At 41.9% G+C, this 17,854-nt stretch overlaps 2 protein-coding genes across 4 annotated transcripts; both read left to right on the forward strand.

Annotated features, from left to right (window-relative positions):
- The first annotated feature begins 1,994 nt into the window (after positions 1–1,994).
- Positions 1,995–4,495, forward strand: star (steroidogenic acute regulatory protein). Its single transcript, XM_034212594.1, has 7 exons — positions 1,995–2,185; positions 2,390–2,497; positions 2,666–2,796; positions 2,972–3,130; positions 3,409–3,593; positions 3,758–3,851; positions 3,971–4,495. The coding sequence occupies exons 1-7, from the start codon at positions 2,122–2,124 to the stop codon at positions 4,088–4,090; spliced, it is 861 nt and encodes a 286-aa protein (XP_034068485.1). The 5' UTR covers positions 1,995–2,121; the 3' UTR covers positions 4,091–4,495.
- A 2,880-nt stretch (positions 4,496–7,375) lies between these two features.
- On the forward strand, positions 7,376–16,152 carry elmod3 (ELMO/CED-12 domain containing 3). Of its 3 annotated transcripts, XM_034212441.1 has the most exons (13): positions 7,376–7,500; positions 8,875–9,671; positions 10,727–10,798; positions 10,890–10,964; positions 11,057–11,126; positions 11,875–11,937; positions 12,041–12,129; positions 12,661–12,784; positions 13,208–13,330; positions 13,723–13,853; positions 14,167–14,243; positions 14,353–14,480; positions 15,786–16,151. In XM_034212441.1, exons 2-13 carry the CDS (start codon positions 9,636–9,638, stop codon positions 16,025–16,027), a joined length of 1,230 nt encoding a protein of 409 aa, XP_034068332.1. In that variant the 5' UTR covers positions 7,376–7,500; positions 8,875–9,635; the 3' UTR covers positions 16,028–16,151. The 3 variants fall into 3 exon arrangements, 2 of the variants coding, with proteins under 2 accessions (XP_034068332.1, XP_034068334.1); XR_004568606.1 differs by lacking the exon at positions 15,786–16,151 and having other exon boundaries at positions 13,723–14,076; XM_034212443.1 differs by lacking the exon at positions 7,376–7,500 and having other exon boundaries at positions 9,507–9,671; positions 15,786–16,152.
- The last annotated feature ends 1,702 nt before the right edge of the window (positions 16,153–17,854 follow it).

Below are 17,854 nucleotides of genomic sequence, written 5' to 3' on the forward strand. Positions count from 1 at the left end.
AGGCTCATTAAAACATAATGCTGCTCTTGTCAAATTGGGAGTCATTAGAAACAAGCATATGACCCACTTTGGGTGCTGATTCTTTGTCTCAGAAAAAAAAGAGCTTTACAGTACCAGAGACATTGGTCCTGTCCTCTGCAGCTGAGTAATGTGTCAGAGAGTAGGGTAGAGTGTGTGTTATTAAACAAGAAAACTCCCCCTGCAGAAGGCCACAGCGACTGATGGATAATTCCTGCCATCTAGCCAGATAGGGCGAGGTTGCAGGTTAAGGTGACTTCAGTATTTCTTGGGGATTTATTAATCTGTTCCTGTTATCTCTGCTCACTTATCAGATGACCTGCTACCCTCATGACAGGTTTCCATTCCTGTGGTCATGTGCACTGTTGACTCTGAGTGCAGGTCTGACATGCAGCTTGCTGAGGCAATGTTGCTGTTAGATAGTTTGGATTGGTCTTGGACGGAGTTAAAGCAAGGTTGTGAAAAGAGGCTTGATAAAACATGTTATTAACAGATCGTGGTTACGTTTGATGATTAGGCAAGACTTTTGGAAAAACTTCCAGAGGGTGATTCATTCTCACAACACAATAATTAAGGCTGGTGTTTAGATGTCGGTAATATGAAAAGTGATGTGTTTGAAAAATCAAACCGCAATGGAAAAACCGACAGGGTCGCTGTTGAACAACATGAACCCTCACTGAGTACTTTTGTTTGACCTACACTTTCAAAAGGAAACTTGACTGAGCTTATTGTACATGATTGTTTACTGTAATGACCTGTTTTCGGGATTATTATATCCATGCACATGAGAAATCATAGCAATTACCCAAATATGTAAGAGAGAACAAATATATTATCTAAGAAAATAGTCTTCTAATGTTCTTTTAACCAAAAAAGTAAATGCTAACAGTTATTAATTGTAGTGGAGTAGAAACATATAGGCAGGATATGGCAATACTCAGGTAAAGTATAAGTATCTTAAAGGGGCCCTATTATGCTTTTTGGGGTGTACCCTTTCCTGTAGTGTAATAAAGGTTTTTGTGCATGTTAATGGTCTAAAATCCCAAAGTTCCCCACTATGTAACAATCGCGTGTCTATATAGCGCTCCAACACATTGTACCTGATGGCTAAGGGGCGGGACATCTCTAAGCGTTTGACAAATCACAACAGACCCAGCCAGCTAACTAATCAGAGCAGACTTGGCTCTGGTTTCAGACAGAGGGTGAAAAGAGGTGCTGCATCACAGGCAGTATAAGAAAAATAAATACCTTTTTGAACATTAAAGCATAACATGAATGCAGTATCTTGTCACAGCAACACAAATGTATTCTGTAGAACTCCAAACAGAAGTAAATAAGTCCAATTCTAATGCTGACTTCTTATATATCAATACAAATATCGTGTTTATGAGCAAAACCAGTTTTAATCAAGGTACAACACTGCGTGATGTTTCTTTTTTGTGGCTGTTACATAAGATCTCAGGTTTCAATGACCCCAAACAGAACATTAGGGTTAATGACTGCTCATTTCCACTCAGTGATAATGAAAGCAGCTTCTAGCTCATACTAAGATATCAATCATAAAAGGAAAGAACCAAACCCAGTGTAAATCTTTTTGCCCTCAAATTCCAATGAGGTTTTAGGTTGTCATGGACCATTAAAGAATGTATGAGTCACTCAGGGTCTCTCCCAATGACCTCTCTTTTGCGCACCCTCAATACCGAAGTCTCTCATATCTCACACTGGTATGTGGATGTTTGTGAGTGTTTGTATGTGTGTGTGTGGGCCCCGGCACAGGACGTTATCTGACAGTGTTTGTGGGAGTCTGAATCACGCTCGTAGTGTCTGCCGGGCAACCTTGACGACATGGCCGTAGGAACAGCGAAATGATGTGTGTGTTTATCTAGCCTACGTGGTGATAGCCCTACGGCCTTGTGGGCAAAGCTCCTATATATACAGGCACTTTCAAACCTCCATAGTTAGAAATCAAAGTCCTCTCTACAGCACGCTCAGCCTTTGGTTGACTTCTCTCAAGAACTTTTACAGCTCAGTCAAACTTTGCATCTTTTTGATCGACTTGCTTTCCCAACGTAATTATTATCTTTAAAGCTACGAGAACAGAAAATGCTGCCTGCAACCTTCAAACTGTGTGCTGGCATCTCTTATCTGCACACGAGGAACATGACAGGTGGGTAAAAGAGACATTGGGGATTTTTCACTCGCCAAGTTGTTTCCGTCCTTTCCTTAAAAACGCATTGTATTTGTGAAGTTCTGCATGGAGCCCAGGTCAGTGGCTAAATGAATAAATTAAGGAAGAATATCAGGGTATACTGTAATAGATCCATGGATTTAGAACTGTAGTAACTGTTTAGTTTTTAACTTTTACTCCCAGGTTTGAGGAAGAATGCCATGGTGGCCATTCACCATGAGCTGAACCGACTGGCAGGTCCCGGCCCGAGCAACTGGATCAGCCAAGTCCGCCGACGAAGCTCCCTCCTCAGTGAGTACTTACATGTGAACACTTGAAACAGAAGAAAAAACGCTGCCATTGAAACTGCACATAAGTCTGAATTATAAACAGATAGTACAATGATTTGCTTGTGAGGTATTTCTCCTAAAAACACAGAAACATAATAATGGAATTGGACTGAAATGTTTTACTCTCTAGGTTCTCGGATTATAGAGGAGGAGGGCTACAGCGAGGAGGAGATGTCTTATTTGAAACAAGGTGAGGATGCACTGCAGAAAGCCATCAGCATCCTTAGCCAACAGGATGGCTGGACCATTGAAACGGTCGCAGTGAGTACAGAGACTGGACACACAGAATAAAATAATGTATTTGACTGCATCATGAATAAATTAAAACGTTGCAGCTGCTGCCACCTTGTGAACAAAGGTTTGACTTTCACAACTTAACGTTTTGATGAGGATATGTAATGTAAACATAATGTTATCAATTGGCATCCGTCCTCAGGCAAACGGAGACAAAGTCCTGAGTAAAGTGTTGCCTGACATTGGGAAGGTGTTCAAGCTGGAGGTGATGTTGGAGCAACACCCTGACAATCTGTACCAGGAGCTGGTGGGAAATATGGAGCAAATGGGGGAGTGGAACCCTAACGTCAAACAGGTTAAGGTATGAGAGATACAGCGCAAGGGGTTGGAATTAGGGCTGCAATTTACAATCACCTTTATTAACGAGTAATCTGCCATATTATTTTCAAGATTAGTAGAACAATTGTTTAGTATAATAGTCAGAAAATATTGAAAAATGTCCATCCCATTCAAGGACACATCTTGAAATGACTAGTTTTCGTCTGCTGATTTAAATTCAGTTTAAAATTTCAACACAAATACCTGACAATTATCATATATGCAAGGAAACAGATAGATTTTCACAATTTTGTTCAACAGATCCTTCAAAAGATCGGCCAGGACACAATGGTTACCCATGAGGTCGCTGCAGAGACCCCTGGAAATGTGGTGGGGCCGAGGGACTTTGTCAGCGTCCGCTGTGCCAAGCGCCGTGGCTCCTCCTGCTTCCTGGCAGGAATGTCCACTCAGCACGCGAAAATGCCCGAGCAGAGGGGGGTGGTGAGGTAAGTGCCCACATCGTTTATTTGTTGTGATATCTGCATGCATCATATTACATTATTCATGTACCATGAGTGGAGTATGTCATGTATCTATGTCTGACACTAGTTTGCAATGGAGTAATGGATATACCGTACCACTTTTACATTTAAATCATCCTATTTTTAAGAGCGGAGAATGGACCCACCTGTATAGTCATGAAGCCCTGTGTTGAAGACCCAAATAAGACCAAGTTCACCTGGTTACTCAGCATAGATCTAAAGGTAAATACCTGCCGTGTCTACCTTTGTATTTCCCACAGTAACCACAGTGATTACCATTAAAAATAATACAATAATTAAGATTTAAAAACAAGATCTAATACAATCTTTGTCATCTGCAGGGCTGGATCCCGAAGACGATCATAAACAAGGTGCTCTCTCAGACGCAGGTGGACTTTGCCAATCACCTCCGGCAACGGATGGCTAATAACGTTTCTATGGAGATGGCTCATGCCTGCTGACACAAAGCGCCTCTTGAGCTTTGGCACAGTGCGCTCAACAGTGGCAGAGGAGCAACCCCTGCTCATTAAAAAATCATAGAAATCTGCTCTCAACTGCTGTACCACTACGCAAATCCAGAATGTATCAAAGGAGATTGGATGAAGATGATGCTTGTCTGAGATCTTAGGAAAATATGTTGGTTTCAATTGGAAATTGTGTTTTTCATACCCTTCTTAATAGATAATCTGTCAAAAACGTGTGCAGTGAAATGTTGAACAAACGGCACATTGTTTCCATCTAATAACCCCCCCACTTGTTGCCCTTCCTCTGCTGAGAAATTGCACCTTTATTTTACTGTTTTATTTATTGATGTTGCGCTGATGCCATTACAATGACCGCAAAGAAAATAAATAATTGCAAAGTCATTGGTGTTTATGTTTTTATACTTTTCTATTATGCTGTTTAGTTAATGATTACTCTCTCCTTTCCTGAAGCATGGGAAGAACCGTAATAAAAGCTCATAACACATTTCAATGGTTAAGCTTAATTAAAAAGATAAAGAATAAAAAAACACAAACAATTACTGAAATTCTTCTCCTAAGAAAATTCACAAGCAAAACTGAAAACCGAGAACTGATCTTAGAAACTAAATAGCAACTGCACAATCATTCCACTTTGACAGGAAGGAGATGTATACATTCAAAGTATATTTTTCAAACCATGAGATACATGGCTTGTCTTCCTGTTCCAAGATGGGTTTTCAGACTGACATTTTGCCAAAACGAGCAGGTGTTTGGCAATTCAGAGGTGTAAGAAAACCCAGCAGCGAGCATTGTGTCGTTCAGAGCCAGCAGCACATTCCCCAAGATCGAGTAACGGTGGATTTCATCCCAAACAAGAAATCTGTCTTCCATTAATGCAAGTTGCATAACCTTTTTTTCTATTTTGTGTGTCGATCCAAAAGGTTTTGCAACAGCTAATTTTTCTTACATGCATAGTGCAGAGGAATATGTCTCACTTTATGTCGCACTTGCTAAAGTTGAAATATGAAGTGAGCTGACTGTAACCTGGTAGGCTGTTATCTCATTTTCTGAATTAAGGCCTAAAGCTCCTTACACACCAAGCCGATTTTCGGCGTCGATAGATGTCGGGCCATCGATGATTGTCGTGCCGACACCTTCCGCCGCCGATTCGACATGTTGAATCGGGAGGCCGTTCCGTCAAGACGTGTTCTTTGGTGTTCTTTGGTGTGTAAGAGGCGTAAAGGTCCTTACACATCAAGCCAATTTTCGGCGTCGATAGATGTCGGGCCGTCGATGAGCGTTGTGTCGCCCTACTCAGATTGGTGTGTCTTGGTGTGTACTGCATCGTCGTGTCTTTTCGGCTGTGCCGACACCTTCCGCCGCCGATTCGACATGTTGAATCGGGAGGCTGTTGGCTAAAGGCCGTCGGCCAAAGAAATCACTCTGATTGGCTGTTCAGCTTAGCGAATCAGTGCATAAGAAGCTAAACGGAAGTGAGGGACCCAAACAAACTATTAAGAAGGCAAATCTGAGATTTCATTGAACTCCAGCTCTCGGCACAGGTTCGGGAAAGCCCCATGAGCTTCTCGCTGTAGAGTGAAAATGGAACGCACACGCTATTGTTGTTTGTTTAAATCACACAGTCTGTTCTTCTTCTCTCGGTGTATCACGCAGTCTGTCTTCCGGTTGTTGCCTCTTTTGAATGACGAATACACACTACCGCCACCTGCTGGTAAGGAGAGTTATTGCCACTCACGCATGCGCAGTTCGTACGTGCAACTTGGCCGTCGGCTGAAGTCTGTGCGGTCTGCGGTGTGTTCCAGTGCGAAACATGGCCGCGACGCGACGACGTGAGGCGACTTTCCGTCGGGACGTGTTCTTTGGTGTTCTTCTTTGGTGTTAGTTTGGTGTGTAAGGACCTTTAGATAAATGTGCACTTTGGTTGATCCTGACTCCATTTTCCTCTAAATAATACAAATTTCAGCAGAATAGTTCAGAGGGCTGCCTTGTGCAATACAAAACAAACATTGTTTTTGCCCTGAAAGAATGTTCAACAGGGTAACAATTGACATCTGCTTATTATCCCTCAAAATCTGAACACAAGCAGATGTGAGGAGAGTTGTTGCCACTTTTTAGATCTTGTTCCATTATTTGTGAAAGGGAGAGGAATGGAGAAAATCTGGGGGAAGAATGGAATAATATGATCCACTGCCGAATACGTTGTATAATAAGAACAGGAAGACAAAACATGCTATTTGGCAGTCACATCAAATCCCTGGCACTGATGACAGCCCTTATTAAATCTCTGTTTTTTTCTTCTAGTTTCCATCTATGCGTCCTTGACTGAAATGCATCTCCAAACAACAGCTTTTATTTATTTGAGCAGATGTGGAAGAAGTACTCAGATCGTGTACTTAAGTAAAAGTTGATGCACTATTTTTTCCTGTTTTTCTGTTTTATTGTGTTGCACTGTTGGAGGAGCCTATGACCTAAGATTTTCATCGTCATAACTACACTGTAGCTATGTTCGTATGACCAATAAAAGCCTTGAACCTTGTTGAAGTACCAGAGTATACTGTCTGTTACAAGTAAAAGTCCTGCTATCAAAAGGTTACTCAAGTAAAAGTACAATAAGTATTAACATCAAAATATACTTAAATTAATAAAAGTAAAAGTACTCATTATGCAGATTGGCCCATTTCAGAAAATGTGTTTTGATTGTAATTATTGATTCATTTAAGAGTTATCGAAGCTAAACTAATTTAATATTTCACATCATACAAATTTGCAAAGTAAAGGTATTACATGTAGTGGAGTAAAAGTACACAATACTTTATACCTCTGAAGAAGCACAAAGTAGTAAAATGTGTAAATATTCAAGTAAAGTACAAATCCCTCAAAATGTTACTTGAAAACAGTAGGTTAAATCTACTGAGTTACTTTACATCGCTGCTTTTGAGGAACAAGTAATTGCACTTTATAAGCTTTCTGGAGAAATGGGTTTAACAAAAATGTGTACTATAAACCATTTTATGATGAATAAATTCATACTTTTCTCTTTACTGTATTTTAACAAGAAGAGAATCTGTGCTGAAGGGAGGTGTGGAAGGAAGTCACACAACTCTCCTGTCTTCAATATCTGTGAGAGAGAGAGAGAGAGAGAGATAGAGAGAGAGAGAGAGAGAGAGAGAGAGAGAGAGAGAGAGAGCGAGAGAGAGAGAGAGAGAGAGAGAGAGCGAGAGAGAGAGAGAGAGAGAGAGAGAGAGAGAGAGAGAGAGAGAGAAATGACGTAATGAAGTTACAGTCCGACAGGGAACCACAATTCCCATGATGCATTTGAAATTACCGTGGCCACTGGACGGGGGAAGGGAAGCTGAGATTGGAGGGAGAAACAGTCAGAAACTGAGGTACTTTTAAAACCCTTTATAATATATTGTAATATTTTCGGATATGCCATACCACGCAGTGTTTTGTAGCGTTTTTAAAATCTGCCTTGGAGACAAAAGAAGTTTAATTCGTATGGTGCTGTCGGATTTGGGACTCCATCCCCGTTACAGTTCAATAGAGCTACAGCTAGCCCGTTAGTTAGCCTGACAGCTGGCTTTTCTTCTGTTAGCTACGTCTCAGCTACTTCAGTGCACTTGATATTCATGACATTTAACACGAGTTGTTTTTTCTTATGTGTTTTCTAAGGTCTGGTTTGCATGCAGGTTTTTCAAGCAGTGATTTCTCTGTGTGAGGAGAAGCTGTAGCTACGTCTTTGTGCCTGCGGGGTTGCTACTGTAGCTGACATATTGCTAGCTTGTCGGTTGCTATCATAATGTAAGCTAGCCGAGGTTGCTACTGTAGCTGTCAAAGCGGCGATGTGTTCAACTGTCATCGGATAAAGTTGGACTGTTTCCAACATTTTCGGATGTATGTCCTGGCTCTGAGCATGGACTCAGCAGTGCTGGACTTTGACAGTAAACGATAACACATTTTAGGCATACAAAAAAAATCTTGCTGTGATTCAGACAGTAATGGAGGAAGTCCTCAGATCCTCTCTCGAGTAAGAGTAATATTTCTGTACTGTAAAAATACTCCATTACAAATCAAAGTCATGCATTTTAAATATTTCAGCAGTTATATTATTTAATATGTTGTAATATACAACTTGTACTGTACATAGTTATTTCCATTTAATGTTTTATAGTAGTACAATGTATTAGTTTTATTGTACTGCATTGTACACATTTTGACACTTAAATGTCAAAAATTAAAGTACGTAATGTAAAACAAAAATGTGTCTTTTACAGTTGAATAATTCAATTATTGATAACATCAAATCAGCTATTTATTGTTTGAGATCATTTTTTTGACGATTTAACATGCTAATGATATTTTAATCCATAACAGCATTAAATTATATACGCTCTTTATATCTTATGTATGTACAATCCTAACTTTCAAATAAAGGTGGTAAAATAAAAACTGAATTTCTTTATTGTAGTGTAGAAAAAATTGCATTTTAAGTAAAGTACAATTATCTCAAGTATAGTAAACGAGTAAATGTACTTTTTGAAGGCCACTAAATGTGGGTTGCTCTGTGAAAAATGACATACGAAGACAATAAAAACAACACTTTTTGTTAATATAGCTAAAAGTTCTAATTTGATAGAATTATTTTTGATCCTTTTTGGCATGATTAAACCTATTTCTTTCACATTTTTCTTAAGTTATATGAACAATCATGTTAATAATATTGAGTTATGTGTGCAGTTTAATGATTATTTTTGTTTTAGTTTTCAGATATTGTGTACATATGACAGCCCCTGCTCTGGACTCTGAACATTCAATAACTCTATCCATGACCCCCATCTCACTGGAAATCTTCTCATCTTACGTTGGACGCGTGCTGATGTTTCATGTGAGGCTAAAGACACAATAAACCCAGCCAAGTCAATTAAACCTTACTGGTACCTCTGTGTGCGCACTGGATTTGTCTCTTGAGTGCCAAAGTAATGAAGACTCCTGGACGGGGAGAGCCCAGTCCTGAAAAGCAATGTCATCCTTCCACCTTCTGTGTACGTGTGATGGAGCTGAGGAGTGGACCCAGTGGCCAAGAAGATCTGCGGAGGAGAGGAAGGAGGCAGGTTTCCAGGAAACTTGTGCATTGATGGATTGCAATTTCCTCCCGTCAGCTCTTGTAGACTGATACCTGCACATTCCTATCAGCGTACGCACTCAAGGTTACACTTTAGAGTAGCTAATAAAACAAAGCTGCCATCAAAAACCACACAATCATCGTGGATACACAGATGTGCACATTATGGATTTCTTCTGCCAGTGACAGTTTGTGGAAATCACACTAGGGGGACTGTGGACGTTGAGTTCTGTGTGTATGAAGGAGAAAAGCATAAATACTTGCCGTCACTACTAATGTACACTACAGAAACCATGGTGGTCCTTGCATCGGCTCCTCAGCCCATCGTCGTCCACGACTACAGCAGCCTTTAGAGGCCGGGATCAGGAACACGCTCGCCAGCCAACACACTCGTATGCAATGGAAGAAGACATTGATGTCACACCCCACACTGAGGTACTGTTGTTTTACCGTTTAGTCTTAACGTTTGTGATCGTTTAATCGTATTCCAGTGTTTGGGTTGACAGCAAGCTAACACCATTAAGGCTGAAGGCAACACCTGCTGTGTTGGTCAACAGAATCAAAGTAGGCGCTTTATCGCTGCTGCCATAGTGAGGTAGCCAACTTCAGGTACAGAGATGCAGCGTGACTACCCAATAAGATGATTGACGGATTGACTCCAACTTTTACAATAATCTTTCAAGTAATATGTCATGCAAAAAAAGCTGAATAGCTGCCTTTTTAGTCTCTTAAATATTTGTGATTGTACCGTACTAAATATCTTTGGGAGTCCGACTGACATAACAAGCAAGTCTCACATCAGTCTTAAAGAAACTGAGATGGATATTTTTACTATTTTCTGACATTTTCTAGATAAAACAATTATTAGTTGCAGCCCTACTCATGGATAAATGTTCCTTTCCTGCTCCACAGTGTTGTATCAATGAAGAGCTAATTAGTTTAAGCAGTTCTGTCACATGTGTTTAACTTAAGGCCTAAGGTTAACAGTTCACCCTCGGCGTTAGCTCTAATCTCTGGACCGACTTGCTTGGCATGTTGCTTTGGCAACAGCTGAGAGGGTATTTCTCTTATCCCGAGCTTGATTTCCTCGCCGTAACATTACTTATTGCTCCGTGGCCTCTATCCTTGAGTATTGTTTCCTATGTAAACAGTTGTATAAGTATGTCTCCTGCCTGGCTGGATGCAACGTAACAGGGCAGGGAAGGCTTTCCCTAAAGGGAGTGCACCTTTTTTAATGAACTAATCTACCTACCACCTTTACTACCAGCAGAGGAAGCATCCTTATAAAACAGAAGCAGTGAAGTGTTTGCAACCATTTTCTTGTTTTAATGAATATTTTTCACAAGTTAGTTTTACATTTCAGGGATGCCATAAAAAAGAGGAAATAAAGAAGCATGTTAATGAATTGCCTGTCTTCTGTGAGCGCTGCACAGGCTTTACATTGTGGGCATGTCTGAAGCATCTGCTCTGTGTTGCTGTTCTTGTGTTAGGGCCTGAATGGTTTGTCCCACGAATGTAAACCATTAGAGGAAATCACCAATGGACACTCCAACCATAAGCCTGTGAGTAAAAATCACCCCCTTGATTTATTCAAATGAGTTTTTCCTTGCAAGTATTTTATCTAGGAATTAACAATTTCAACTTTCTTCTCAGGTCATGAACGGACTGATAATTAGTCATAATGTCAAAGAGCAGACCAACGGCAGCGCACCACTCAGATCCCTGCCGGTAATTCAATTTCATCCCAAGTATCTGACTGTAGCCAACATCTCCCTCCTCCTTTTAGATGTAATGTAATTCATTCCTTGGTAATTGTCCAGATTTCAGCACTGAAGCAGAATGGTCTTCTTCAGACTCTGGCAGCCGGGGGGGACCAGCCTCAGCTTGCAGGTAACACACACATACTCTCACACAACCTCTCTATTGTCTCACATCCTCTTCCCACAGGAATGTGAGAAGTGTATCCTAGATACCAGCCAGGTAGAGCCTTTCCCAAGGGGTGCAGGTTGCCTGCTTCGGGGAAGCAGAGGGTCTCAGTGGCCCTCTTAGTGATGCAGGCATGTTAGACAGGAGGGATTTATGACTGAGGATGAACTGGAGGGGTGTCAGCTGATGCACCACAGCACATTACTCATCTCCCCTCATCAGTGCTTCTAGTCACGTTAGTGTGTGAGCGTTTGTGTCACAATTGGGTTTATTAGTTTGTTTTCTTACCTTGCTTTTTAAAGAAGTGAATGGATCAGGTCCTCCCTACATGCTGGACATGGATAAATCATAGACTCAAGCACGTGCACTGTTCTCTGCATCAACCTATCGTCTCGCTGCTCCCTCTCTGCAAATCAGACGCCTTCACAAAACCATGCATGTTTGCTATCCTGGCTCCAAAACGATCGAACGAGCTCCCCATTGATATCAGCACTGGTGAAATCTGTTTCCACTGCACCTTGGTCCAAAAATAAATAAGGATGTTTCTCTTCTGCACGTAGCACTTACAAAAGTTTTCATTATTTGAAGCCAATGCAGTAGCACTTACTGATAATGTACCTGCAGGATTATTTCTTTTTAGGTTGTAGGGCGCTTTGGATTAACGCGTCAGCAAACGAAATATATACCATGTAACTTAAAATCTTCTCTACAGAGGAAAATGTGGAGTTGGAAAAGGCCAGAGAGGAGTGGGAGGCTCTGGAGAACGTCCAACCAGGTCAGAAGCATCTCCCTGTTTCACCCGTTTGCATTCAGATTGATGAATTCTTTAGTCTGTAAATTGCTGTTATAAAGATTTATTTTTATGTAACATCCCCCAGCTCTCACTGAGGACTCGAGCCCAACCCCGATCATCTCCTTTAATGAAGCCTTGCAGTACTTCCAGACCACAGACCTCGGGGATTTGCTGGTATGAAACGCTGCATAACCAAACTCTCAAATATAAGCTGATATCTCAATAACAGCCAACGCTCAATATTTGCTGGGGGATCAGTCTGTTGGAACAGAAATTCAGCATAATGTACATTTCCACAGCATTACATCTACCAGTTGAACATTGTTTTGCTATATACACACACTCTTCACAATAAAAGCTTTGCAGGGATGGAAAGGGAACTGCTGGAAGCATTTCATTGTGAAAGTTTACATTAACAGCAGACACAAGCAACACCAAGATAACATGGCAAAGAAACGCACATTATAAATCAAATAAACACCGATGTCAGCCGTGTGTGGGGTAAACTAAAAAGTGTTTTTGTATAAAAGAGGGATACACATACTGTGCTTACAGCAACAAAAATAATCAAGTCGATTAAAATAATGGTACTGGTCATTCTGATCATTTATTTCAATAGGAATCATATACTTTATTTGTATGTATCAGTGGATTATTTCTATTGATAGCTCTAAAACCCCCCCACACCCCTTTACTTCTCGGTAGAAGAACATCCAGCCCACCATTCGCAGGACCGGTCTGGCCGCGATCACACACTTCCTGTTCGGACCTCCACGGCTGCACAGGGAGCTGCTGGAGGAGAGGGACCTGGTGTTTGCCATCGCACAGTGTGAGTGTGTGTTTGCCAGTGTTATCTGCTAGCTGTGTCTCAAACGCATGAGTGTTGTTAATTTTGTCAGAAATACATTGAATTTAGTGTGTGAGTCTAACCAAAGAGCCCCCCATGACTTTCTGTCATGTCCTGTTGTTATCATTGTCAACAATAAGTTAAGTAAATCAATTACTCAGAGACTTGTATTAAGTATGTTGTCTCTACAATGAAAATAAAGACAGATTTTGATAAGTTTTTTATTTTTTGTGCTACATTTTATTCATGTATTTTTTCTTTAAAAAAGATTCCATGTTAATACAGTCACCGTTTGCTATATGATGTCAGTGCCGACTCAACATCGTTTCAACAAGCATATCAAGTAATAGTTTTTGGTTTAAAAATAACAGATTTTGATTCCTATATATCTGTGTTTTTCTACAGGCCATGTGGACAACAGCCAAACCGTCCACATGCGTGTCCTCCAGACCATTTATAAGAGGCTGATAGGCAGCAGGCTGGACTGTCCTCGCTTCGGGGCGCACTGGGAAAACATCGGCTTTCAGGGTAAGACTCCTGCACACACCATACTGCACGTATAGGTTCAGGTCTGTGGATACTCATATTAAATTGGGCGGCGGGTTTGCTGGGGCTTTCTTGAAATATATTCTCATTCACATTTCCAAATATCAGTTACTTTCACTTCATCTGTCAATCCTTCCTTCCCAGTGTTTGGAGGAGTGAAACTGGAGAACAGAGGAGATTAATGATTGTGTGAAATTTGAGCAGCAGCGCTCATCATTCAGCTGCAATGTTACACTGTAGTGAACTGCTCTTTGATTTCACAATGTTATAGCTTTTCATTGTTAAGAAATGTAAAGTGCATTAGTGAAAGTCTAGCAATATGAAGTATTTCCACTCTAAACAAGTAAACGGCATGTTTGTATGTGTTTCTGCAGGTACAGACCCAGCCACTGACCTGCGTGGCACTGGTTTCCTGGGTCTGATGCATACGCTGTACTTTGTGATGGACCCAGAGACTCTACCGTTGGCTAGAGACATCTACAAGTTATCACAACACCCCACACAGGTATCAGCAGCTCAGACACACGTCCACTGGGCAATGAGCTCGTACCAGAGGCAGCTCATGTGTGCATGCAAGTATTTTATTTGGGAATCACATTTCACTAATCCTCCAGAGACACTGAAACACCTCCCACTGCCGGCGAGCTGCTGTAAGCTGACCCTGACCTTTGACCTCCCTGCAGAGAGATCTAGAGCAAAAGGAGAATTTCCCCTCAGGGATCAATAAAGTCAGCTTCAAGACGATCTTGTTTTTTCTTGTAACCTCTGAAAGTACTCTGTGTGGACTCAAAATTCCTTGTGTATTTCCTCGGTTTTAGAACTTTCCATTCAGTGTGATGTCAATCAACATGACCCGCATCGCTCTGCAAGTACTCAGAGAGGAAGCTTTGTCAAAGTGAGTCACTGCTCCTCACTTTGGTTTCTCTTACTTCTTGAGTTTTGGCTTGCAATATTCTTGTCACACACGGCCTCTTCCCCAATGCTCTCTCTCTTTGGTCTATCAGGGAGTGCAATCGTCGTCAGCAGGTGGTCGGTGTTCTCAATGACTTCTACGTTGCCACGTATCTGCACCTGTACCAACTGTGGAAGACCCAACAGAAGACCATCGTAGACTCTGGCTTTGTACTAAAAGGTAAAGAAAATGGTATATCGTTTCTACTGTAACTCAACACTTTGAAATCATGCTTTTTATTGTATTAGTGCTGAGACCAATCAAACCCTTTAATTATGCCTGCAATCATTTTATTTTGTGTCTTTACTTTAGCCCTTAGGGTCCCATTGACATACAGAAATTCCTAAAATGAAGCTCAGACTGAATATTGGGGAAAAAAACTGGCAGCTGGCTTTTGCTTGGTATTGAATGCTCATAGATGCAAGTTGTGGTATCAATGTTTTCATGTAATCTTCTAAATCAGGGCTTTTCAAAGTGTGGGAAGGTGAGCCTCCCCTCAGAGAACATAAGAACAGCCGTGCCCCCCCTCCCAATTATTATTGCTATTATTATTATTATTATTATTATTGTTGTTGTTGCTATAATGCAGGGGTATTATTATCCAGTGGAAAGCCCTTACCTACTGGCCTAGTTAAATCAAAGTGGTTACTTTTTTTTGGCTGGGCAGTGTAGTTTTACACACCGTCTTATTTGACTTTCTCAGGACTTAAAACTGTTTTTTGGGGGCAGACCCCCTCAAAGAAAAAAATATATTTACACACGTAAGGTCATCATCTTAACAGTTTGTTATGCTCATCGAGTCATCCGTGAGCAGAGCATCAAGTTGGCATGTCTATTACAGCTGAATGTGGCGATTACCATCTTGTTCAGCAAAACGCCTCACAAACTTATTAAGATTTAAAGCTATGGTGTGTTTTGATTCAATGCTGAGTACAGCCAAACTTGACAGTCTCTTCTCTGTCATTGTCGACCGCAAATACCTCATTCCTTCTGTGTACTTGGGGTCCGAATGCGCCGTGCCGTTCAAATAAAATCGCCAATCACATTTCCTGGCTCGCGCCAGGGCCGGGGGAGGGGTTACAAGGCTCGCGTCTTGTGCTGCATTCACTTGCACTCGGACATTAGAGACTCATAAATGTCCGATGAGCCACAACTTTTATTTCAAAAGAAAGCTGACGTTTTCTGCCAGACGCTGTCACTCTTTCACTTTAGGTAACTTCACTAAAAATCGATCCATGTTGCCGCTCGCATAAAGTTAGCTGAAGTTAACTAGCTAGATTTCACAGTTTCTCGTTATTTTTTTCTCACGCTGTGCCTCCCCTGAAGCTCTCTGGCGCCCCCCAGGGGAGGCGCGCCTCACACTTTGAAAACCGCTGTTCTAATTGTATCAGTCAATAGGTCAATACTCAGTTTGCAGGAGCTCAGTTAAACACAGATTGTCCTCCCGGCACAAGTCCCACAGTGTCTGTCTGTTTAACCCTGCAGAAGTGGAGTTGTTTGCCAAAAAGAACCCGAAGCAGATGCTGCGCCGACTAGAGGTCTTCCTGAAAGAGAGGCGGGCAGGTGGGGCCCCCCGCGGGACGTCGCCGGACCCTCAGGCCCAGCAGCCCTCTCCCAGCCTGGGGGCCAGGGCCGGATCGGGACAGGGGAGCAAAGGAAAGGAGATGCACTTCACAGGAGTGTGTGATCTACCGCCAGACATGGAGGGAGAGGCCAGACTCATCTAAGCTAGACTCTCTGTGTGTGTGTGTGTGTGTGTGTGTGTGTGTGTGTGTGTGTGTGTGTGTGTGTGTGTGTGTGTGTGTGTGTGTGTGTGGTGTGTGTGTGTGTGTGTGTGTGTGTGTGTGTGTGTGTGTGTGTGTGTGTGTGTGTGTGTGTGTGTGTGTGTGTGTGTGTGTGTGTGTGTGTGTGTGTGTGTGGTGTGTGTGTGTGTGTGTGTGTGTGTGTGTGTGTGTGTGTGTGTGTGTGTGTGTGTGTGGTGTGTGTGTGTGTGTGTGTGTGTGTGTGTGTGTGTGTGTGGTGTGTGTGTGTGTGTGTGTGTGTGTGTGTGTGTGTGTGTGTGTGTGTGTGTGTGTGTGTGTGTGTGTGTGTGTGTGTGTGTGTGTGTGTGTGTGTGTGTGTGTGTGTGTGTGTGTGTGTGTGTGTGTGTGTGTGTGTGTGTGTGTGTGTCTCTCTGAGAGATAAACCCCACCAGTCCCTGCTCTAGGACCTGCTATCTGAACCTATTCAAACACTTCCACTCCTTCCTCTGACGCTGGGGTGCTGCACTTTGATCAGATTAAGCTTTCAGAGTTATATTTGATTTATTTTTTGTTATTAATGATTACATTTTTTTTTTTTTTAAACATAGAACAGTTGACTATAAGGAGCTAAAGCAGGTTAGAAACACAGCAAGTGATTTTTTTTCTTTTGCACTTTTCTGTGAATTTAGTAGCCAAATCGATAGCTGCCAAATTCTTGTGGTTAAATCCTAACCTGCCTAGATGTCCAAAACGTACACTTGTGTGTCCCTAGGGTCCCTCAGTCAGGGTGTTAACATGTAGAAGAGGGAGGGGCTTCTCCTCCCTTGCTCTGAGATACAGCGCCATCACACGAGCATGCTAACAGCTCATTATACATACTGTTAAACGCTCTGTTAACTTTATGGTGATACTAGAGAAATGAACCCGTTTCCAGCCGTGCTACAGGGGGGAAAGAGGCAGGTTTTTCTCTCGGTGTGAGTGGGGAGCGGCAGATCGAAAAACCCAGGGAGGTTACAGAAGATTTTAACAAAATAGACTTTGAACGCAGCCTGCTTTGAAGGTCCGGTCTCATGCATTCTCTATTAGAGCGTTAATGAAATAAATGTCTTGTGAAAGATGTGGACGCTCAGCCCAGATGTGTGGGGGTAGAGCCAGGTGTTTCATGGTGTGTGTTGCCAGGGGTCTGATAGACTAGGTCCAGAGCTTCCACGTAATGTGGGGGAATATATTTTAAATAATAAAAAAACAAAACTATTTTAGTCTTTTCTGAAGGGACAGCGGACCATAACTTCACAGTTATGTTAAAGCACTGTAGAACTTTGTTATGAAACTTGATGACTTTGTGGCCGTTAGAAGGGTTTTGATTTATCCCATCAGAACGTATGAAAATCTTTTTGCGGTTCAAGCCAAGGAGACACGTCATAACAGAGTCTGTGCGCTCGGCTCGGTCCCGGATAAAATCGAAGGTCTGGTATGAGCTTTCTCTACATTCCGTTATAAAGCATGTGATTGTATGTTTTCTTTGACAGTTAAACATTTATTCCAGTGTGTGTGTGTGTGTGTGTGTGTGTGTACGCTTGTGTGTGTGATGTAATGAATGAGCTGATATTGATGAAGGGTGCCTCTCCTCGGAGATGTATGGTACAGTATGCAATCCCAGCTCTCACTCAATGATAATCAAAACGATTTTGCTGTGTGACGATGGAAATCGTTCCTAACTTCAGGGTTTGTGCGCTTGTGCGAGTGAATGTGTTTGTGTGGGCGTGTGTGTGTTTGTTGTATGACAGGAACTGACTACAGATGGGGTGCTTT

Source organism: Gymnodraco acuticeps, unplaced genomic scaffold, assembly GCF_902827175.1.
Source record: "Gymnodraco acuticeps unplaced genomic scaffold, fGymAcu1.1, whole genome shotgun sequence".
NCBI classification, from domain to species: domain Eukaryota; kingdom Metazoa; phylum Chordata; class Actinopteri; order Perciformes; family Bathydraconidae; genus Gymnodraco; species Gymnodraco acuticeps.

What these genes read in the sequence shown, in the direction of transcription:
- elmod3 (XM_034212441.1), top strand. Translation starts at nt 9,636, where the DNA reads ATGGAAGAAGACATTGATGTCACACCCCACACTGAG. An exon ending in CACCACTCAGATCCCTGCCG is followed by an intron (nt 10,965 to 11,056) that starts GTAATTCAATTT and finishes GTAATTGTCCAG; the next exon opens with ATTTCAGCACTGAAGCAGAA. An exon ending in AGAGAGGAAGCTTTGTCAAA is followed by an intron (nt 14,244 to 14,352) that starts GTGAGTCACTGC and finishes TTGGTCTATCAG; the next exon opens with GGAGTGCAATCGTCGTCAGC.
- star (XM_034212594.1), top strand. Translation starts at nt 2,122, where the DNA reads ATGCTGCCTGCAACCTTCAAACTGTGTGCTGGCATCTCTTATCTGCAC. An exon ending in CCGACGAAGCTCCCTCCTCA is followed by an intron (nt 2,498 to 2,665) that starts GTGAGTACTTAC and finishes TTTACTCTCTAG; the next exon opens with GTTCTCGGATTATAGAGGAG. An exon ending in GAGCAGAGGGGGGTGGTGAG is followed by an intron (nt 3,594 to 3,757) that starts GTAAGTGCCCAC and finishes CCTATTTTTAAG; the next exon opens with AGCGGAGAATGGACCCACCT.